The following is a 20,617-nucleotide window of genomic DNA, read 5'->3' on the forward strand; positions in this document are numbered from 1 at the left end:
ATTCCGCGTCTCAGCCTACTCATTGATTTTTCGGGTCCGTCTAACCGCAATAACAAAATTTGATCCAGTGGTTCAGCCTCATGGTGGAGGTTGATGTTTCTTTTTCTGTCCTGATGACTTCCTTCGGGTGCCTTATGGTACTATTTATCCCACAGCACGCTGAATACACTTTTCTATCCACATCGCTTCCCCATCACATTCTCTCTCTTTATCTTCAAGTCTTCCTGAAACTACTACAATTCATGTCCGATTCGAATTTCTCGGGTACATCACCTGTTTCCTCTGCGCCATTGTCAGCGCAACTTTCGCGGAGTCAGAGCATTCCGATTGCACGTCCAACTGGGTGACTCGCGACGTGGCAATTATTGGCGGCGGTGCCAGTGGCACGTATGCTGCCTGGCGCCTACGTGAACTTAACTACAGCGTTGCCATCATCGAGAAAAAAGCTCGACTAGGCGGGCACACAGAGACATACATAACACCGCAGGGCGTGCCAATCGACTACGGTGTCATGGTGTACCACAACTGGCCCCTGGTTGAGCGTTTCTTCGAGCACTTTGGCATACCCCTTACCGAGTTCAGCTATGCCGCCGATCAGGGTACATCTATCGACCTGCGCACTGGCGAGGTCGACAAAAACTACACTCAGCCCGACCCGTCGCTTGCGCTGCAGGCCTATGGCGCTCAGCTTGCTAAATACCCTTATCTCAGGGAGGGGTTCAATTTGCCGGACCCAGTGCCCGAGGATCTGCTGATCCCGTTTGGCGCCTTCGTCGAGAAGTACCGGCTTGATGACGCGGTGTGGCTGATCGCGCAGTACAGCCAGGGCTTTGGCGATATTTTGGCCGTCCCAACGCTCTACGTCGCGAAATACTTTGGGCTGGAATTGCTGGACGCGCTACAAGAGGGTTTTTTTTGACGACCTATAGAGGCAACAATAGCGAGGTTTACAGCCGCGGGGAAGAAGAGTTTCAAGGCGATGTATGGTACGAGTCTACGGTTGTACGGGCGGACTGAGAGAGCAAGGACAAGGACGGCTATATGCAGTGAGTAGCCACAACGACGCGAGCCCAGAACCTTCTTCTTCTTTCCAACACTAACATTTCCCCAGCCTCATTGTGCGCGGCCCCAAAAACACTACCCACCTCCGCGCCAAACAACTCCTCATCACGGCGCCGCCATCCTACAACGCCGTCGTCGAGCCGCTCTGCCCCTCCGCTCGCGAGCGCGCCCTCTTCTCCCGTTTCCGCTCCAACACGTACTGGGCGGGGGTGATGCATGCGTCGGGCCTGCCGTCCACCAGCGTGCGCAACGCCGCGCCCGAGCAGCCGTTCCACCTCCCGCGGCTGCCGAGCGTGTACGGCTGGTCGCCGGCGCAGGGCGCGCCGGGGTACTTCTCGTTCACGTACGGCGGGCCCCAGGGGCAATGCTTGAGCGACGAGGCGGTAAAGGCCGATGTCCTGGCTACGGTGGAGCGGACGCTGAAGGCCGGCTCGCTGGAGGGCGGCGCTGAGAATGGGACGGAGGCCGTGAGCTTGGTTGCGTTTTCGAATCATAGCCCGTATGAGTTTATGGTTGGTGTTGAGGATGTTAGGGCAGGGTTTTATCGCGATTTGAAGGCGCTGCAGGGGCACTGGGATACCTGGTGGACGGGGGCGGCGTTTGAGGCGCATGATTCGAGCCTTGTCTGGCGGTTTACGGAGGGGTTGTTGGGTAATATTACGGAGAGGCTGGGGAACTAGAACGTCGACTCAGAAAGAGCTCGGGTGTTTCAGACTCGGATTTACTTCACTGGTAGTTGAAAGGTCCTCGCTCCTTCACTAAATCGTAGGTAGAGAGCAATAGCTTTCTGCTCATGGAACCCGAGACCTCACCTTTACTTCCTCTCACACGAACACCCCGCGATTTCCTACTTCGACCACACGCCTGTCCTCGCTTTTACTCCTCTACCTCACCTTTACTCCTCGACCGACCTTCCACCGCCGAACTTCCACCTCATCTTTACTCCTCCACCTCACCTCCACCGCCGACTTTCTACCGCCACCTACCTACCTTCCTCCGCCAACCTTCCACCACCTTCCGCCCTCGACCTTCCGCCCTCGACCTTCCCCTCCTCCACCTTCTTCCTCCACCTTTCTCCTCCACTGACCTTCCTCCTCTCAACTACACCGCGCCCCAGCTCTGTCGCCTATTAACCAGCCTATTAATCAGGCTAACCATCAGGCCTGGTGTTGGCAGCTACGCCGCGAGCGACCTTCACCTTCAGCTCTCTCCCAGCCGACTACCCGACAACTTCCACCCGCTGCGCGCCTCATCTCTGTCGCCTACTAAAGGTGACATCACATCAAGGTAATTGTCGACCCCAGTGCTAACAGCTCCTCCACTACCTATGCTAACTCACTAGTGAAGACTCACTACCAGTACTTTCCTCGTCAGTTTCACCACCGACACCTTAGCTGAGAGCACACTTTCTACACCAGGCCACCTCGACCTCCTCGACAGCGTGATCGTGATTACCAGATAGATTATCAGTCTTTGTTTTCACTCGGACACCTCCATAAATATCGTTGCTGCTTCTCTTGCTCCCATGGATCCCAAGGAGAAGAAGGATGAGCCACCCCTTCCTTTATCAAGGGAAGAGGTGGAGGAAGGACTAGCATCTACCTCCAAGGAAGAAGCCATGGAAAAGAAGTCAGGTTCATCCACCAGAGCCTATTCGTCAAATCTAAACACGCAGAAGTCTAGGGCGAGGACGGAAAGGATCAGAACTACGGAGCCGATTACAGCTGCCATAGAGAAGGCCAAGCATGCAGACCGTGTGTCAAAGACTACTTACAGGAACAGAATCAAGAAGCACAAGGACTTCTTGAATTCTACTACCGAGGAGCAGGAGGTTATGCTTCACAATGCAGACATCAAATGGAAGGCAATGCGGTAAGTATAAGACATTTCTCTCCCTCCCTCTTTTTCTTTTCTAATTATAACATTTTCTTAGCATGAAAGCCGGTCGCTATTTCACTCAAGTCCTCAGCAAGCAAGGAATTGACGCTCCTGACGCGGATGACAAGTCGCCCCGTAGATTACTAAGCATTGTCGATGACGATGCTACTGGAGAGGGTGCCGAGGATTCGACTGTCCCCCGCGATTCTGACGAAGAATCTGAGGGTGTCGACCCGCACGAGGCTCGCGACCCGTCCGAAGACCTTGATCCGTACGAAGACCCTGATCCGTACGACGATCGTGACCCCTACGAAGTCCCTGATCGGTACAAAGATCACAAGAATCGCGACCCGTCCGAAGACAGTGGTCCGTACGAAGACCTTGATCCGTACGAGGACCCTGACGCGTACAAAGGCAGTGATGGATATGAGGATCGAGACCCTTCTGAAGATCTTGATCCGTACGAAGGCCGTGACCCGTACGAGGACCTCGATGAGTACGAGCGCCGTGATCGGCACAAAGGCCGTGATCCGTACGAAAGCCGTGACCCATACGAGAGCCCTGACCCGGATGCCCCTGCCGACGACTTCTTCGACTGAACAGAAGCTTAGCCTCGGTACACGATTTGGAAGAATCATCGAGGGCATTGGCTCGGAGCCCTGGAGTCCTTCTTTAAGAAGTTGGAAGAACTCGGAGAGCTGCAGTGCTGTCTACCAACTCCTGAACACTGAGGAGCAAGACGTAAGCCTGATGGTTACACTGATGGTCACACCGATAACTAGAAGTTTGATACTAATTTCTTGCTTAGAAATTCGTCGACCTCTTGATCGATACCACTATGGAAGAGTGTGACAAACACTTAATCAGTATTGAAATTCCTTCCAAGTACGGGGTCCCTATGACTCAGTACCTCCCTCCCCCCACGTCATCTTCACAGAGAGTGAGATTGCCGTCCGGCGCTGTCTCGTCCTGTCCGCACAGGCCGGGTTTGTCTTCGAGGACATTCAGAAACTCGGAATCCTTGGTTCAGGTGACGAGTACCTTCGTGGTAATGTTCCTCTCCCAGGAGGATCGTTCGTCTACCCGGAAGGATTTGACCACGGCACGCATGACTTCCACCTGGCGGGTGATCCTGAGCTCGCGAAAAAGGCGCTCATGCTCATTCTGGTTCCTATGAATGCCAACGAGTGTCTAGACGCCGCTACTCTCCTAGCTGATACCGGCGAACTCACCTTTGTTGCGGAAGCCTAATGGCGATTAGGTAGTTCTAGGTATGCATACTCCGTATGCTAACATTTGCTTTCATAGGCCTATGGTCTCAAAATACAATCCTTCTCTACAGATCCGCCTCTAGCTATGTAGTCTTCGGTTTTTGCGCGCGTTGGGTTGGAGAGTTTTCATGTATGTTGCAAGGAGCGTGAGGCAGGCGCACCCATTTCAGGAAGTAGCAGCCGTCGACACTCCCGACGCCATGAGCACCCATTCGCACCTGCCCCGAAGGCCGCTAAGGCACCACGAATTAATAACTCGACATGACATTTTCCTTCTATGTATGACATGACCCAAGAGTCCTCCCTCGCACCGAACCTTTATCACTCATACTTACATCCACTCGATCTTCTGACAGACAATGGCGAAGACTCGCAAGAAGAAACAGATGCACCACATTCGTGAGCGCTCCGCCTGGACAGCAAGACCACAATGCTGGCGTCATATTCGGGGTATGGAGAAGATTACGGGTAAGAGGCGACGCGACTACACCCACTGCAATTCCGGTTGGGCATTGTTACTGATACTGGGCAGAGCAAAAAGATCGTTCGGATGATCATTCATGCAACGATTCGAAAGACTCCACCAGGGCAGCAATTGTAACTTCGGAAGATTTGACTTCGGTTCCCACCGAGCCAGGTTTGGTCGACGATGTAAAGCATTCTTTGACGGACCACACCTTCTTTGTCGATGGGTTCCATGCGAGGGATGTCCAGAAGGTTGGAGTGCAGGCAATCACTAGACACCTTTTGGCGTCAGGGCTTGCGACAACCAAGCAACGTGAGTCGCTAATGTATCTTCCTCCGTTAATACTAATATTGGAAACAGAACAGAACAATCCCGACTTTGCTCCGGTCTCGATAGTTGCCCCGGCCGACACCGACCCTGGTCCGGTTTTGAGAAGCGGCACAGGAAAGACCAAGCCTGCTCCGGCTTCGAGACTCAATGCAGCGAACGGCTCGAAGGGCGCTGCCACGAAAGCGAACGCAAAGTCAGCCAGCAGATACAGCCACGACAGCCGCACACAGATTACTTTGCTGCATTGGTTCCAACCAAGAGACCGGCGAGCAGCACACATGACGGCATACCGTCGAAGGTCCAGAAGTCTTCAGCTGCTGCGAAGGACGACCCTTGCTTTTGGGTCAGAATAAAGGGCTACATGAAGTCCAGCATGATGCCAGACATTTCCCCCGGCACTACCTGTTCAGTCGAGAACACTAGAACGTCAATCCGTGCTAGTATCAAATTCCGGTCTGGGAAAGTTAACAAGCAGAGTGGCACCTCGTCGGTTGTAGTCATCGTCTCCAAGAGCGACTACAGCCTCGACACCAGCGGGATGGTGTTACTCTTCTTTGAGCTTCATACCGATTGTTTGTCAGAAGGCACGCTATACTGCAAGCATAGAGTAGCATTACTAAGGGCGTAATTCATCAACGCACGCAAACAGGGTGTGCACACCAAAAACAACTGTTGTGCAGGCAGAGCCCTCTTTCCTGATGTAGCTTGGCGCTTACCTCTTGTAGTTAGTCTCGCTTAGTCGGCAGCGCTGCCTCATCCTTTCTCGAATAACAATAAATCTTCTTCTGCCTCATCGGTGAACAACAACAGCAGGATCAGAGTGACTCTCGACAGAGCCAAGGAGATTGCTCAAGCTTGGCGCCTGGAGACAGCTTTGTCGCCTTTGTTCAAGCAGTTTGCCGACTGGCATGGTCTCATCAGTGTTCAAATCACCTGGCTGGTTCTCCTGATTGTTTCGCACGGGTTGTGAGCATACTCAGCCACGATTGCTCTCTTTGCTTTGTTTGTCATAGCTTCCAGGTAGAGTTCAGCTATACAGTCTCTGACTTTCTTTGCTTTACGGAATCTACTAGATAGGGTTCGTTCTTTTAGCTCTGAAATCCATGTAGTGCTCCGAACATCTGCGACATGCCGTGAATACGAAGGGCAAGCAAGCGCCGGCCCCCACCGCGCTTGTTGCGTGGGATGAGATCTCACGTGCATTTCCCTGATCGCACCTTCCCTGCCCGTCGCGGCTGGGCGTGGTGTAGGTCTTGGCGGGACAACGACCACTGCGCCTTCTTTAAACGCCTACGATATAGTTACACTTGCCAAACCGGTTCTCCAACAAAGACCGGTCGCTTAGCTCAGTTGGTTAGAGCGTGGTGCTAATAACTTGGGATCTTCAAAAGAGCTTCCAAACTGTTAAACGCCAAGGTCGCGAGTTCGACCCTCGTAGTGACCATTTTCTTTTGCTTTTTATCTTTTGAATTAATTTTCTTTTGCTTTATTTTATTTTCGGAAAAAAATAATTTCTTGGCGGGGCTGGGGTCGGGGCGGCGCGAAAGCGAGGGAGGGGAGGGAAGGAGCGGAGGGGTGCGGGGTTCCGTGGGAGTGGGAAGGTGGGTTGGTCGCGATGCGTGCCTTCCCTCCCGCCCGTCTTTCTCTCTTCGGCTGCTGTGGTCGTGACAACCTAACACCAACGTTGAGGTTAACGTTTTGATGCTGTCGAACGATGTGCACACCCGCTACGTGGAGTTGTCGAATACTGGTTATGATGGAGCCGATTGGGCGTCCAATTGGTCTGATGGCACCCATGCGCGTCTGTTCCAAGCACTTCTTCAGCCCACGGGTTGAGTACATGCACGTTTGACCGTAGCGCTTCTTCATGACTCTGACGGCAAGCATGCGCATCTTCTCGAAGCACTTCTTCAGCCCGTCGGGGGAGTGGGTGTTCTGGCTGACGAGGTGCGCGTTGTGGCTACAGGTTGGTTGAGCATGCATGCTTTCCGAGCGTTCTCCCTGGTCTCCCATAACGGGATGCTCACAGCGACCGCGAGTTGATCGAGCAACATGTGTTCCGGCCTTGTTGGCCTGACGGGAAATACATAGCGACTACAAGGCGGGGGCAGTCGTCCGGTACCGGCAGACTTCCTGGCGACATAAATTGGGGTCTGGACACTCATCGGGTTGTCAGCTGTCAGCTGTCGCTGTCGTTGTCGCTGTCTCTGTGCTGCAGCGGGACGGCGGCCTTTTGGGGAATATGATAATAATGAGAAGAGATGGGGTGCTAAACAGCAGTTGGTCCCTTAGTTGCGACTACAGCGAAGCGCGTTCGAGTACGTCCCGACCGGATTGCATGACGCGCTCTCGCAGCTTTTCCGCAGCTCTACATGTTGCCGGAACAACCACTTCGCAGTATGGGTGGCATGCTTCCTGTATAGCCGTCGGAAAGTCTAGCGGGGCGTAGTCGAATTAGTCTCGACCGATTATATACCGCTCACCCGCAGCTCCAAGTATTGCCGGGACATCTATCTCGCAGTAGGGTAAACATGGTTCTTGTATTTCCTCGGTCATGTTTTCCTATGACTTGGTTTGATTGCTGTCCGATCGACGATTAGCATTTATAGTAGGTCTGAATATATCCATAACTCTGCGCCTATGCGCGGATATCACTAAATCAACTGTGCCTCGCAAACGTCCGAGTCCACAACTGATCGATGATTCGTTGTAGGTACATTGCGGCTGATTGGTGGTTTAGGAGAGATATGCAGCCAAGTATGCATCCTTCTCTGAATTGTTATCCAAGTGGCGCTTCCGTCTTCACCGCATTCACTTGCCGCAGATGTCAGACCTGTGGATGGAGACACCAATTCTTGTTTCGGTCTTGCCAATGGCCCCTAAACCCTCCTCCGAGTGGGGAATGTGTTCTATTTAGCGGCACTCATCACGCTGTCCAGTGGAACACTTCTAGACAAACAACAACAGAGCTTTTTCAAAGCATGGCCAACGTCGCTAATGACTTTGGACGAGGCAACGCCTTCCACATTGAGGCATGCCTTACCTCAGGCATTGCTTCTGGTAATACTACTTTTTGTTTCTAGGTTAGAAGTCAATCGTGACAAGCTTTTGACGACTCAAAAATGGCACATGAAGATAGCTCACTCCACTGATGTACAGAGTCCAATTTGGTTGGCTCGCACTGTACTTCGCTGCCATCGCCGTCCTCACTGTCTGCATCCTTGTCACCATAGCCTTGCACTGCATCATCAGAGTTCCAGATATCTTTGGCGGCGTTTCTGGGCTTACACGCCACTCGCCGTTCATTAGTGAGCCAATTGGAGGCAGTTCGCTTGGGGCTAAAGATCGCGCCAAACTTTTGCGGGATAAATGGGTGTAAATACAAGACTCGAAGCCGGAGGACGATGTTGGGAGAATTGTGTTCGGTGATAAGAAGGAACTGAAACGTGCTGGACGTCTTCAATGGACGTATGAATAGGATTCTTAAGCTCTGGCTGAGGCTCTCATGGGAAGGGGCGTAGTCTAGGATTACTCCTATCATGGTACGTTCATTTGAAAAACAACTTGTATTGATTCGCTAAACACTAAACGGAGCTAACCTACTGAATGATTTTCCTTGAACTCACACCGGGATTTCCCCAAACCAGTTCAAAACGGCACTTGATAAGGCGGGTTACATTTGCTTTTGCCGTCAACATCCCGGAACTGCAGCTCGTTCATAACGTCTTCAATGTCCACGAATGTCCTCAACTGCCGCACGGTAAGCAATGAACGCAATTACAGATTCCCAATACATACGTTGACAGCAAAAATTGACCTCAGAGCCTCGACGTCGGCTTTCTCAAAGTCGATAAGAATACTTGTCCCGCAATTTCTGCAAAACCTGTGCGGCTTGGTCTTTGTCGCAAAGAGGTAGTCCGAGAGAGAGTCCTCGCCTGAAATGAACTTGACGTTTTCGCGCTTGGGGTAAACCAGCAGATAGCCGTTCTTGGTGCAGATGGAGCAGTTGCAGCGGATGATGGGGTATGTTCGGATGTCTCGCAAGGCAGCAGTGAATTTGACTTGTCCGCAATGGCAGTTCCCGCGGTAGGTAATGAGGTTGTCGGATGACATTTTGGGGATTGGTAGTTCTTCTTTTGACATCTTGGAAATGGTTGTTCTTTGGTTTGTCTGGGAAAAGAAGCTGCTAATAAATTGCGGTAGGTATCGAATAGAACCTTCTCGATTATGAGTCTTTTATAAGAAGGATTCCCTGAAACCCCGCTTTTCATCTGAAATCTTATCTTCTCACTGTGCTACTTTGAAACAAGCTAGACAACGTAGTACATTGTAAACGGACTAGCCCTACCGTCAGCAGCTGAATCCTCCCAACAGACCCTTACAACTTTTGCCGAAGTTATAATCCATATATGCATGAGACGATAATAAGACCTCTCGAAGATGTAAATTATGGATGACTGTGGATATACGACGTCAATGTAGGTACGACTTAGTTTTGTATTATTCCACGTCCATACTCATATACCCATACGGGACGCTTTTATACTCTTATATCTCTACGGGATATCTTAGTACCTTTATACTTTTGCACTATCGTGTACTTACAAAGTACCGTAATATGTTATATATTTTATCTTCGTACATGTACACCATTTGGCAACCGACAGTCTCAAAATCTACATGCCCATCGTAAGCAACTCATCCAACCGTGAAAGTGGCCTTAACATCTACCTACGGAGTAATCTGTGGGGAGAGCTGACAAGATCTCGCTGTCCCTCGTGAATAAGATCGCCAACCGCGAACATAGCCTCTAGACCCACCTATGGAGTGACCTGTAGGGAGCGTTTTAAAGGTACCGTAAGCATACCTATACACTATTGGCAAGTGAGATGATATTTGAATTCAGGGTGATTTGACATTCTTTCGTTTCTACGGAGTATCATCCGCCATGGGAATATGAAAACGCTCTTCAATCCTGATGTATGGATTGTCATCCAAATGCTAGATTAGATGCCCAACAATTCCACTACTATCCTAGATAAGCGTTACTCTAGTAGGCTGGACATCCGCGAACAACGACCTCTTGACCCAACGAATCAACCCTACTCTTCGATACGTACATACACTGTTCAGCTCCGGTAGAAGGGCAAGACCCATGACCAGATCATGTTTAGTATCTGGAGACAACCACTTGAAAACCAGCTCTTGCAGCTCGGAGGGAATCAAACGTTCATCAGGCCATTCGGGCTCTCCACGACAACTCACGCAAAAGATTTCGTCCAAGAACTGCATCTCTGTGCTGATATCGGGGTAAAAAATACCCGCTGCAGACCCATCCCGACCCAAGATCCACCCCCAACCGTCATCAGGATTATCCGGAGCTTTGCAGCCGTCGGGGGCCTCGAAGCTGAATCTGGCCGGCGCAATGCACCCCTCTACCTGCAACTCAGCAGAAGCGATCGACCCGAAAGGATCATTAGCAGCAAGCTCTGTGCGTAAGTCGAGAACTTTGAAGCTTCCGAAATCGCATTCAGCACGGTCTAACTCTGGCCTTGAACCCTGAGCACCAAGCCGTTGGCTTTCATACGACACAATGGCATCCAGAGGCGTCCAGGCCCAGCTGGGAGCTCTGTACGACATTGGCCTGCGCGGATGGAACGCCGCGTACAAGCGAGTTTTTACATCAGTGGGGGAATGGCGCGGCCGCGTCTTCCACAACAGGGCTCCGGGCATGTGCCGTGTCCAGATGCCAGCGCTGTACTGGCCAGGGTCGTGGTTTCTGGAATACTTGAAAGCGAGCCCGGAAAGCGCGGGCAGCTTATCCGTCTCTTTGGTCAGGAACCTGGACGAATACTCCTCCACGGTGCTGTACCATCCGTCTCGGCCAACTTCTGCTCCATCATCTGCTGCGGTTTCGGAAAGGTCGTTGCGAATTGGCCATGGTGAGGGGTTGTCCGTACTTTGGATTTCTATCTCTTGCCAAGGGAGCTCCATGGTCCCTTTGGTCGTCGCGCATTCCCATAGCAGCATGTTGCGCGAAAAATGAATGCTCCTTTGGGATAATTCTCTCTCTTGAAGTGTCCATGCTCTGCCCCGTAGAGGATTGTCACCAAACTTCCCATGATGGTATGGATTGTCTCCGTATTCTTTGCGCCACTGACGCGGCTTATTCTCAAAGAAGCGAATGACACGGTCCTTGAGGGCAACGTCGACATATCGAAGTCTCTTTTTCGTGCTATTGTTGCCGCCATTAACACGGCAGCCTTCAGAGCCGTCTTGTGAGCTTAAGGCAGCGAGAGTGCACAACGAGCCGCCGTAAACTGCAGGCATGTTGGAGGCTTCTCTTTCCCAGTCTTGCGCGTCGTCTTGTATGATGCATAGGGAATCAATCCAAAGATACCGTTCTCCGAGATCTCTTGTGGTGGTGACAGCATCTTGGAAAGTTTTCGATAGTTTTTCATAATCGATGCGCTCTTTGCGCTGCGCCAGTGTCTCCAGAGTAGTCCGGATTGGTTGTTTCGAAGGATATCCCCAGCAATGGCTCAAAGCCACATAAGTAGAACAATCTTGTTCGCGGCTGGTTTCCACAAGCTTGATATCCGTTGAGGGCCCAAATGCCTTCAAGTCAAGAAGCCTGGCTGGCGTTTGGCTCTGCTCATTGCGTTTGCAGTCTGAATGATTGTGAAGGCAATCGTAGAGCCACATTCGCATCACTTGAAGCTCATCATTCATTTTCTCCAGCTGAGCTGGAGGAAGTGTGCCTAACGGTAACAAGTGTAAGTATAAACAGCATTTTATTAGCCCAGAATTTATTAGAGCTTATACTTACACCACGATCCTGGCACGCGATAAAAGTATGTCATTGAAATGTCATTACCGAGTATAGAATCGCCAATAAACAAACATACGCCTTGGCGCGGGTCGAGGGCGGCTCGCCGAAGCTTCATAGGGTTATACTGTAGTGATTGTGGAGGCATGTGGGAGGCATCCGCCGTAATCATTAAAATAGTGCAAAGCTGGCACCCGTTTTTTGCGCAGTCGTGTACATAGTTGAATGGTGGTAGAGTAATCTCCGGCCCCTGAGGATATTCAACATCATCATATTCTGGAGCAAAGAAATCTGATAATCTTGATAGCTGCTGGTAGGTAAGACAAGAATATGGCTTCATCGTTTTGTGTCTAGCTCTCAACAGGCTCGGCATTGCGTAGTTATATCCATAAAATTGCGGCGCAGCTCTGGGCTTACCCCGCAGCCTCGTCAAGTCCGATGTATCAGGATTTCGGATTGTCCAATAGATGTGCCCAGTAATATCTTATTGTGCAAGGATCAGATATAAACACATGTGAAGGACCGATTGACCAGAAGGGAGCTTGACGTGAAGTAAAGTTCCTCATACTGACAAACAACCTCCTCAACCCACGTGCATACATATGCATTGCACACCAGCGACCTGCCCGCTCCTCATGCGTCCCTCCACCCACATCCACAGCAGACGTAGAGCAGACCAGGACGCCGGACAGAGCATCATCTCTATGCGGAACACTCGGGCATCGGTGACGTGCGCGGGAGACACGGTATGGGAAGTGGCTGCGCTGCGTGCCTCGATCAGGCCGGATCGGCTTCCGGTTCGCGCTTCTTGGGCGGGCGGCCGCGGCGCTTTTTGGGTGGGGGAGGGGGCTCTGCGTTTTCTGCTTCTGCTTCTGCGTCAGCCGGCGCGGGAGCGTCTTCTCCTGGAGTGGCTCCTCCTGCAGCGGCGGCTACACCATCAGCCTGACTATCAGAATTGGTGTTAGCAGCAGCGGCTTCAGTCGACGCAGCATCCTCGCCCGCCACATCGGCCGCAGCCTTAGTTCCAGCCTTTCCCTCACTCAATTCCTCCCTCAACTCCTCCTCCAGCGCCCCAGGCCCCTCCACGTGCGCATACGCTAGCTTGCGCCCCTCCCACGTCAACGCCACATCCGTACGCACTCGCGCGTCGGCCCCGTCCCCCACCTGTGGCAGATACCTGAGCGTGACGCCCAAGCCCTCGAGGCCGCGCTGGCGCGCGCTCGGGTTCCAGACGAACTGCTCGACGCGGCCGTCGCCCGGATTCACCTTCAAAAAGCCCATGGGCCAGCGGCTGCGCGCCAGCGCGTCAATCACGCCACGCGTCGCCTTCTGCGTGCACGCGAGCAGGCCGAGAAAGTCGCCCGCGGAGCGCCAAGCCGCCGGCGCGCCCGTGAACGCTCCCTCCAATTCGCGAATGTGTTTGGGGCCCGGGGCGATGTTCGTGTTCTTGCATTGTATGAGCACGCGCAGGATCTGTTGGTCGTGCGGGGGCGGTTTCGCAGCGGAGCGTCGTTTCGTCTTTGGTTTCGGGGGAGGCGGAGGATCGGTGGCCTCGTTGCTGTTGCGGGGGATGTGTAGCGTCCATGTGCCGAGCAGGTCGATGCCAAAGTCGGATGCGCGTCCAGTGCGTACGAGGCCGAAGCCCAGTCGGGCCAGCGACTGTGCAACTATGTATTCGTAGTGTGTGCCGACGTAGACGGTCTTCTCGGAGGTAAGGCCGACGCGTTCGGCGTAGGCGAGGAAGGAGGGAAGGTCATTGTGGTTTTCGGAGCCGGGGGTTATTATGGGATTAGGCTTGTCATCTTTGGCCTCTTTCTTGGAGCGGGTTGAGGTCTTGGTCTTGGTAGAGGCGGCGCGCACGGAGGAGAGACAGAGGATGCGGAAAGGGCTCCGGAGCGGGCGTCGCAGGAGGAGAGGGATCATGACAACGTGGGGACGAAGGACTGGGGCCGAGGAGAGCAGGCGTCCATAGCTTTCCTGCGACCAGACAAGCAGCGGTGGGCAGACAATGGAACGCAAATGGCAAAAGAAATTCCATCGTGGACGGCGACTGGCAAAACCTCGGCGGCCCTGAAAGCTGCAGCTTCACCGATCGACGCCCGCAGCTCCTCCAGCTCCAGCACACCTCTCAACCAGCCTCGTCTCTCACAATGGCAGACATACTTACCCAGCTGCAGGATGCCTTGGACATTGTACGTCCGCCGCCCCTGCCAGCGCATCTTATGTCATGTCATGCTGACGCGCGCACCATCAGCTCCTCCAGCAATTCTACGCCAGCCTGGTCTACACGTCAACGCGCCACCCCTACGCCGACATTCCCGGCCAGCCACACGACGCCGACCGCGACCTGAATAGCAGCAATAACGCGAACCAATCCGGCGGCGACGGTCAGCAACAGCCTGGCAACGTGGCCGACGCGGGCGGAGCGGCCGGGGCCCTGACGGAGCGACCCCGCTCTCCGCCCCCCGATCCCTCCTTCACGGCGACGCAGCACGAGATCGCGCAGGACGTGGTGCTAAACATGGCGCGCATCGGGGCGCTGATCGACCGGCTTCCGGGGATTGGGTCGAGCGAGCGCGAGCAGGTGGACCGCATGGCGGAGCTAGACCGTCAGCTGCGCGAGGTGGAGGCTGAGCGCGCCGAGGCAGTGGGCGAAAAAGAACGGCTGGTGGCTCTGCTTGATGAGCGGATCGTGGGGGTCAGGCGGCCATGAGCGGAAGGATTTGTTTCTTTTTAGCTTTTTGGGGGGATTGGCGTTAAGTGGGTATACCCGAGAGCGACGGTGCTGCGGCTCAAACATGCGTTTCACGCAAAAAAGATTGATGTCTTGGAGGAGGTGCCAAGAGTTCAGCATGAAGGGCCGGAGATTGTTTGCGCCTCCGGGCCGGTGACGTCGGGATCTAGCGTCAGCCTGGTGCCGCCTGTCACTTTCCAACATCTTCGACCCCGCGCGATCCTTCGCCGTGTTTGTCTCGCCAATCGCTCTTTGACATGGGTAAAAGCCGCGGATCGACCATACCCGCGGGTCCTCTGCCGACTGCGCCTTTTCCCAGCCCGTCACCGCCGTTGCCAACCTCCCCCGCTCGTCCTTCTCTCACCAATGCCCTTCTGAGACCTTGACTAACGCCCGAAGCGGTCCAGACTAAGCATGTGGGCTGAGCACCGTCCACGCCGTGGCCTACTCGGGCAGCCACCACCTGTTCGGATTCCTCATCACCCGGTACTATTCAGGTCATGCCTGTTCATGCTGTTTAAAGTCAACCCGTTCTCCTCTTCTCTCCTCTTTTTGTGATTTTTTGTGTGCTATTCCTTTCCTTCTATCTCTAATCATATACCTGTCGTCCGCCTCGCGCGAGTAATGATGCGCTTCACCATGCGGTCGCTAGGAGCGCTAGCTTCCCTCTCGCTGGTTTCAGGCGCCTTCGCTGCGCCGACTAATTCTTCTGCCGTTCTACCCGTCGTCGATTTGGGCTACGAGCTGTACCGCGCCGCTGCTTTCAACGTAAGCCACCCGAGAATCCTTTCCTCACCACAAGACGCGCGTGCTCACAAACCTCTAGCAAACTGCGGGATATTACAATTTCTCCAACATCCGTTATGCTCAGCCTCCCACTGGGGATTTGCGTTTCAGGGAGCCTCAGCCCCCCAAGACCGACAGGTCGGTCGTTCACGATGGCTCAGACGGAAGGGTATGTCCTCAGGCCGATCCTGCGTGGAATCTGGTTGCTGCGCAATGGCTTCCTCAGTACTTGATCAGTGGAACCCTTAAGAACGTTAGCCGTACTGTATCGCCGGCAATAATCTCCAACTACACTCTTACCAGGGATCCCAGAGAGAACGAAGACTGCTTGTTCTTGGATGTTATTGTGCCCCAGCAGGTTTACGACAACGCCAAGAATGGCACCGGCGCACCAGTGCTCGTCTGGATCTATGGTAAGCACTACGGAAGAATTTGTCGAATTATGCTAATGATTATCAGGTGGAGGCTACACTGGAGGTAACAAGATTTCCGGAAACCCCATCGAGCTCCTCTCCCGCGGCAAGGGCAGCTATTCGGACGGCGCCATCTACGTCGCCATGAACTACCGTCTTGGCGCGTTCGGCTGGCTTGCAGGACCTACTTTCCAGGAAGACGGTACCGCGAACGCGGCGCTGTACGATCAGCGCCTGGCTCTCAAGTGGGTGCAGGACAACATCCACCTGTTCGGAGGTGACAAGGACCGGGTTACCGTATTTGGAGAATCCGCGGGTGGCGGGTCCATCATGCACCAGATTACCGCGTGGGGTGGCCGCGAGGCAGCGCCTTTCCAACAAGCGATCCCGCAGTCCGCGGGCTGGTTCCCCTCAGCATCACCCGAGAAGCAGGAAACCACCTTCCAAGAGTTCCTCTCCCTACTCAACGTCTCGACGCTCGACGAAGTCCGGAAGCTGCCCTCAAAGGCCCTGATCGCCGCCAACGCCCTCCAGGTCGCCAATTCCGACTACGGACAATTCACCTACGGCCCGCAGGTCGACGGCAACTTTGTGCCCGCGGATCCCAAGACGCTGCTCAACCACGGGCAGTTCGACCAAAACGTGACGCTGTTGGTCGGGCACAACGAGAACGAGGGGCTGCTGTTCGCGCCGCCACTGACGGACTCGGACGGCTATCTCACGTTTGTCAAGGACCTGGTGCCGAGCGCCAAGAGCACCATCATCGACTACATCGTCAACACGCTGTACCCGGCCGTCTTCGACGGCAGCTATGGCTACCGCGACGAGATCCAGCGCGCGGCGCTCACGCTCGCAGAGGCGGGCTTCACGTGCAACGCCGCGGCGCTGGACTGGGCCTTCGACAACCAGACCTACGCCTACCTCTTCGCCATCCCGCCCGCCATCCACGGCCAGGACGTCCCCTACACTTACTACACGCCTGGCGGGCCGGCGGCGGCCAGCTTCGTGCCCCTGGACACGAACGTGACGGTTGCGCACGCCCTGCAGGACTTTATCATGACGTTTGCCGAGACGGGCACGCCCTCCTCCCTCGTCCCTGGCGTGCCCGTCTTTAGGATGTTTGGCGCTGGCGCGAATGTCGAGCGCTTGGGCGTTAGTGGCATTAAGGAGGCGGTGGACCCTGCCGCGAATGAGCGCTGCAAGTGGTGGTTGAAGCAGTTGATTTATTAGTCGTGTGAGGTGGAGATCGGGGTGGAGGTGGGGGTGGGGGTGGGTGGGTAGGAAAGAGGAAGGGTGCGTGGGGAAGAGGAGGGCGAGGGGTGCGGTGGTAATGCTGCGGCTGCTGGTGCCGGTGCCTTCTAATCCTTCCTACCTAGTAGCTACCTAGGCACCTATGAAGTGACGACGATGACGATAATGACACTCTCTTATCCTAGTCTGTCGTCTGAGCTCTTAGGGTCGTTGTCGTTGGCGTTGGCTTCAGCAAGGCAAGGTAGGAAGAGCTTGCTTGCTTGCTTGCTTGCTTGCTTGCTTGCTTGCTTGCTTGCTTGCACCCGGCTGGCTTGCCCCATTCTCTCTCACTCACCCAACCACCTCCCTCTCTCCCACTTCCCTTCTCGCAGGAACAGCACTCCCGAGGCGGAGACACAGGTCTTGCAAGCACACATATACACACACATACACACACACATACATAAACAGGTAGATCATTGTAATCGCACACTCGCACCACTTCACGCACTTCATCCACACTTCTCCGTTTCCGCACCAACCGCTCTCAGAAGTCTAGATGAAAGTACAACAGTACACATGCGTGGCCCCGTAAGCGGCATGTGTAGCTGCGAGTGGAGAAGCTGCGTCTTCGTAAGAAGTGCTTTGGAGGGCGTGTGCTGGGTTGCTTGCGGGGGGATTTGATGGGGTTGCCGTACCGCTTGTGGAAGACATTTATACGATTATAAGATACCCTAGCGTTTTTATGAGTTCTTGTCTTTGTACCCTCTTGAATATATTCGTATTTTTGTATGCTTTTTGGTTTCGTACCTTTTTGGAATACTCTCGTCTTTCGTATGTTTTTTTATTTGTGTCCTTGTACGTACCTTTATGCCCTCCTGCCTTTTTAATTTCTGTAGGTATTAAAGGCTACGTATTGGTGTGGTGTAACTTGATATAACTGCCAAAGGAGTGCGTTGTGGGTATGGTCGACTTTGCTTTATATGTAGTTAAGACGGTTATCACTACTACGGAAACGAATAGCAATACCTGTAGTTGTAACTGTACCTATCTGCTACCAGATCGAATCCAGTCTCGACAAAAATACCTCATACCGTTATATAGTGACGGAAATGAGAGGGCGTTGTGGCCCCTACCATCAATAGAAACGCAAAGAAATCAAGTTGCCTCACCGAACCCACAATTTTACCCACTGCCTCTCCAGCCTCGAATCCCTTGCCCAGGAGCATTCTCGACATCAACTAAAGAGTTATCAGACCCCGCACGTCCATCACGCACACCCCTTGAAAACCGTCGCCACCCACCAACCCAAGGCCCGGTCCCGGGACGCAATTCCTCAGAGCTGCGCTCGCTGCGGCCGGCAAGCTGGTCCATCGACTCTTCCTCACTGCCCCTCCTATCCTCCACAACGACATCCACCTCGCGCGCAACTTTAATCCCCGACATGTCCAAATCCGTATCTCTGTCCGCTTCGCACGCGCTGGCCACGGTTGTGCTGTGCCCAGTCGCGTTCCGCGGGCACAAACCACTGAGCGCATAGTGTTGCCGCATGCTCCACCTACAGTTGCTGGTCCTTGTAGTGTGCGGGTTGGACGAGCCACGCATGTGTGACTTGCTGGGGTCAGAACTGTGGCCAGCAGCGTCGCATCTCGAGGTGGAGAATACGCTGCGGAAGAAGAACTTAAGTGCGGGTGCGCTGGCGCAAATGGTGGCTAGGTGTGCTTCTATAGCCGTGACGACGTATGCAGGAGTTGCAGCCCAGGTTGTGTCGTAGGTGCGGTAGAAAATGTTGTATATGAAGACGATACGAAGGATACTGGTTATACAGAGCCTAGACCATAACACTGTCAGCTTTGCACATAGTGAACTCCATTACGTCGGATGCAAAGAAATCAATAACACTTACAAGAAACCCACCCCGAAAATCACCGCAAGAGCAATTTTTTGCCGCCTTGAAGTTTCCAGTTTCCTCAGCAATAGCAGTGGCAAGACAAATACGATAAAGTCCTGCACTATGCATACTACACATGCGACCAGCATGTTGGCGCCCTCATCCAAGCAGTGGTACTGGTGTGTTTTTGCCCAGGAAGGATCTACCTTGTTCCAATAGGAGCTCGTTGGCCTGCAACCAAAGAATAACGTCAAGAGGAAGGCGGACATGTAGGCGAACACGAAAGCTATGGCGGTCCAAACGGTATACAGAAACCAATTTTTGATGATACCAACCTCCATGCGGCGGTAGAAGCAGAGAATGGATATTTTCGTGAGACCGGTGCTCACCATGTACATAGCGGCTATTACCATGTGAATCTGCAGCTTGTTAATGCTTAAGTTGAATAAGGAGTGAATGCTGGCTCAGACCTGTCGACTCTGAACGGCCAAATCTGGCGGTAAATCCCAGATATGGCGGTCAAATCCATACAGCCGACCAGCTGTATTGCTATCAGTACATCCCTGAAGAATGTTGAAAGAATGCATACCAAGGCATGTTGCAATGGCAAGACCTGTGATTGGAAGCTGCAGAAGTCAATAAAAGCGAATAGATTGAAGATACGAGAACATGCCATACCAAAGCAGCCACAATAAGCGCGTCGTCTATTCCGGGGTTCCGTTGCACAAAAAACCTCACCCAAAACCTAGCGGCGACGGCTGAAACGGTCAAGGTGAACAAGATGATGGTGAAAACGACCAAACCCCAATTTCTTCGTATTCCATGAGGATATGAATCTGTCTGCCATGCAGAAACAAGCGACAACGGAGGCTCTGTACCACCAGGCATGGCGGATTCCGTCTATGACCGCATGGGTGAAAAGACAGACGCAAGGCGACGAGAGAAGGTCCTGTTCGAGGGGCGAGGGGAAGTCGAGTCCAAGACAGAGGCTGCAACCGAGATGATATGTGAGAAGCACGGAGTCCAGAGGTACAAACTCTTTTGTGTCACTGCCGCTGCCTTGCATGGTGTGGTACAACCGCGTGCACGGTTTGAAACCGGCTGCACGATACCTGCGTACTGTGCACTGGGAGGCTTGCATAGGGCCATCGTCAGACTCTCACCGGTTTTGTCCTCAAAGTGAAGCCAGCTGAAGAGCCGGGGATGCGGTTGATGGCGGATTCTACCACATTCTGGCCTCAAGTCTGCTTATGATTCAGAGACGCCTATTCCATGCCCAAAGTACCGTTGAGCGACATGAAAAGCTGAATTTGGTGTACCGTTTAGCGCAAACTTGAAGCCGTCAGCCGCCGTCAAACACGGCACGCCTTACCAATCTTGCCGCCTTGGCGGCTTATTTCCTCACTGCATCGTCTCAGGCAAGCCCAATCCTTCATTGCACGTGCATTATGAGGAAATAGCAAGGAATGCAAGAGCTATTCACGCTAATGTTAAGCCCTCGGGAAAACTTTGCTGCTGATCAAACTTTCCAACAGTGGCGTAATTCCGCTTTCATCAACACTTGACAAGTTGAGCCTGAGGACTAAGTAAAATGTCACTTTAACATATTAGAAGAATTTCTGAGCTGTAACAGATTCTACTTCCGTATGCGGTTGTGGATAGTCTAGGGGCCAACACCAAATGCTAAACGCTGTCTGGAGAGATCCGAGTATTGTTGAGTTGCCGGT

At 53.3% G+C, this 20,617-nt stretch overlaps 12 protein-coding genes and 1 non-coding gene across 13 annotated transcripts; 8 read left to right on the forward strand and 5 right to left on the reverse strand.

The window, feature by feature from the left end:
- Nucleotides 1-242: 242 nt before the first annotated feature.
- Nucleotides 243-2,063, forward strand: K452DRAFT_353837 (uncharacterized protein; the record flags this gene model as incomplete). Its single annotated transcript, XM_033545850.1, has 4 exons — nt 243-264; nt 318-908; nt 930-1,002; nt 1,112-2,063. The coding sequence occupies 4 exons, from the start codon at nt 243-245 to the stop codon at nt 1,740-1,742; spliced, it is 1,317 nt and encodes a 438-aa protein (XP_033392387.1). The 3' UTR covers nt 1,743-2,063.
- On the forward strand, nt 1,765-2,780 carry K452DRAFT_127178 (uncharacterized protein). The gene is made up of 2 exons (XM_033535246.1): nt 1,765-2,349; nt 2,410-2,780. The coding sequence occupies exons 1-2, from the start codon at nt 1,856-1,858 to the stop codon at nt 2,522-2,524; spliced, it is 609 nt and encodes a 202-aa protein (XP_033392388.1). The 5' UTR covers nt 1,765-1,855; the 3' UTR covers nt 2,525-2,780.
- K452DRAFT_127179 (uncharacterized protein) lies at nt 2,781-4,375 on the forward strand. Its single transcript, XM_033535247.1, has 3 exons — nt 2,781-2,934; nt 2,996-3,681; nt 3,749-4,375. The coding sequence occupies exons 2-3, from the start codon at nt 3,097-3,099 to the stop codon at nt 4,115-4,117; spliced, it is 954 nt and encodes a 317-aa protein (XP_033392389.1). The 5' UTR covers nt 2,781-2,934; nt 2,996-3,096; the 3' UTR covers nt 4,118-4,375.
- Nucleotides 4,376-4,570: 195 nt separating this feature from the next.
- K452DRAFT_362364 (uncharacterized protein) lies at nt 4,571-5,631 on the forward strand (the record flags this gene model as incomplete). Its single annotated transcript, XM_033546492.1, has 3 exons — nt 4,571-4,679; nt 4,744-4,989; nt 5,038-5,631. The coding sequence occupies 3 exons, from the start codon at nt 4,571-4,573 to the stop codon at nt 5,358-5,360; spliced, it is 678 nt and encodes a 225-aa protein (XP_033392390.1). The 3' UTR covers nt 5,361-5,631.
- Nucleotides 5,632-6,342: 711 nt separating this feature from the next.
- K452DRAFT_t153 lies at nt 6,343-6,451 on the forward strand. Its single transcript has one exon. It is a non-coding gene; the product is annotated as a tRNA-Ile (tRNA).
- A 47-nt stretch (nt 6,452-6,498) lies between these two features.
- K452DRAFT_312959 (uncharacterized protein) lies at nt 6,499-7,020 on the reverse strand (the record flags this gene model as incomplete). Its single annotated transcript, XM_033543606.1, has 1 exon — nt 6,499-7,020. The coding sequence occupies one exon, from the start codon at nt 7,018-7,020 to the stop codon at nt 6,499-6,501; it is 522 nt and encodes a 173-aa protein (XP_033392391.1).
- Nucleotides 7,021-8,655: 1,635 nt separating this feature from the next.
- Nucleotides 8,656-9,120, reverse strand: K452DRAFT_237096 (uncharacterized protein; the record flags this gene model as incomplete). Its single annotated transcript, XM_033537561.1, has 2 exons — nt 8,656-8,757; nt 8,806-9,120. 2 exons carry the CDS (start codon nt 9,118-9,120, stop codon nt 8,656-8,658), a joined length of 417 nt encoding a protein of 138 aa, XP_033392392.1.
- A 791-nt stretch (nt 9,121-9,911) lies between these two features.
- Nucleotides 9,912-12,148, reverse strand: K452DRAFT_258728 (uncharacterized protein). The gene is made up of 2 exons (XM_033538477.1): nt 11,837-12,148; nt 9,912-11,768 (listed from the first exon to the last, which is right to left on the reverse strand). Exons 1-2 carry the CDS (start codon nt 12,006-12,008, stop codon nt 10,042-10,044), a joined length of 1,899 nt encoding a protein of 632 aa, XP_033392393.1. The 5' UTR covers nt 12,009-12,148; the 3' UTR covers nt 9,912-10,041.
- Nucleotides 12,149-12,169: 21 nt separating this feature from the next.
- K452DRAFT_292194 (uncharacterized protein) lies at nt 12,170-13,919 on the reverse strand. Its single transcript, XM_033541324.1, has one exon. The coding sequence runs from the start codon at nt 13,757-13,759 to the stop codon at nt 12,614-12,616; it is 1,146 nt and encodes a 381-aa protein (XP_033392394.1). The 5' UTR covers nt 13,760-13,919; the 3' UTR covers nt 12,170-12,613.
- A 67-nt stretch (nt 13,920-13,986) lies between these two features.
- Nucleotides 13,987-14,549, forward strand: K452DRAFT_237064 (uncharacterized protein; the record flags this gene model as incomplete). The annotated part of the gene is made up of 2 exons (XM_033537557.1): nt 13,987-14,028; nt 14,091-14,549. 2 exons carry the CDS (start codon nt 13,987-13,989, stop codon nt 14,547-14,549), a joined length of 501 nt encoding a protein of 166 aa, XP_033392395.1.
- A 660-nt stretch (nt 14,550-15,209) lies between these two features.
- K452DRAFT_237078 (uncharacterized protein) lies at nt 15,210-16,999 on the forward strand (the record flags this gene model as incomplete). Its single annotated transcript, XM_033537558.1, has 3 exons — nt 15,210-15,338; nt 15,397-15,769; nt 15,816-16,999. 3 exons carry the CDS (start codon nt 15,210-15,212, stop codon nt 16,997-16,999), a joined length of 1,686 nt encoding a protein of 561 aa, XP_033392396.1.
- Nucleotides 17,000-17,088: 89 nt separating this feature from the next.
- Nucleotides 17,089-17,784, forward strand: K452DRAFT_127240 (uncharacterized protein). Its single transcript, XM_033535248.1, has one exon. It carries the CDS (start codon nt 17,177-17,179, stop codon nt 17,681-17,683), a length of 507 nt encoding a protein of 168 aa, XP_033392397.1. The 5' UTR covers nt 17,089-17,176; the 3' UTR covers nt 17,684-17,784.
- An 886-nt stretch (nt 17,785-18,670) lies between these two features.
- On the reverse strand, nt 18,671-19,772 carry K452DRAFT_202007 (uncharacterized protein; the record flags this gene model as incomplete). Its single annotated transcript, XM_033536051.1, has 5 exons — nt 18,671-18,830; nt 18,906-19,309; nt 19,361-19,431; nt 19,480-19,516; nt 19,569-19,772. Coding segments are annotated over 5 exons (876 nt in total), but the record flags the coding sequence as incomplete, so codon positions are not given.
- Between the last annotated feature and the right edge of the window lie 845 nt (nt 19,773-20,617).

Source organism: Aplosporella prunicola, assembly GCF_010093885.1.
Source record: "Aplosporella prunicola CBS 121167 unplaced genomic scaffold K452scaffold_41, whole genome shotgun sequence".
NCBI lineage: Eukaryota > Fungi > Ascomycota > Dothideomycetes > Botryosphaeriales > Aplosporellaceae > Aplosporella > Aplosporella prunicola.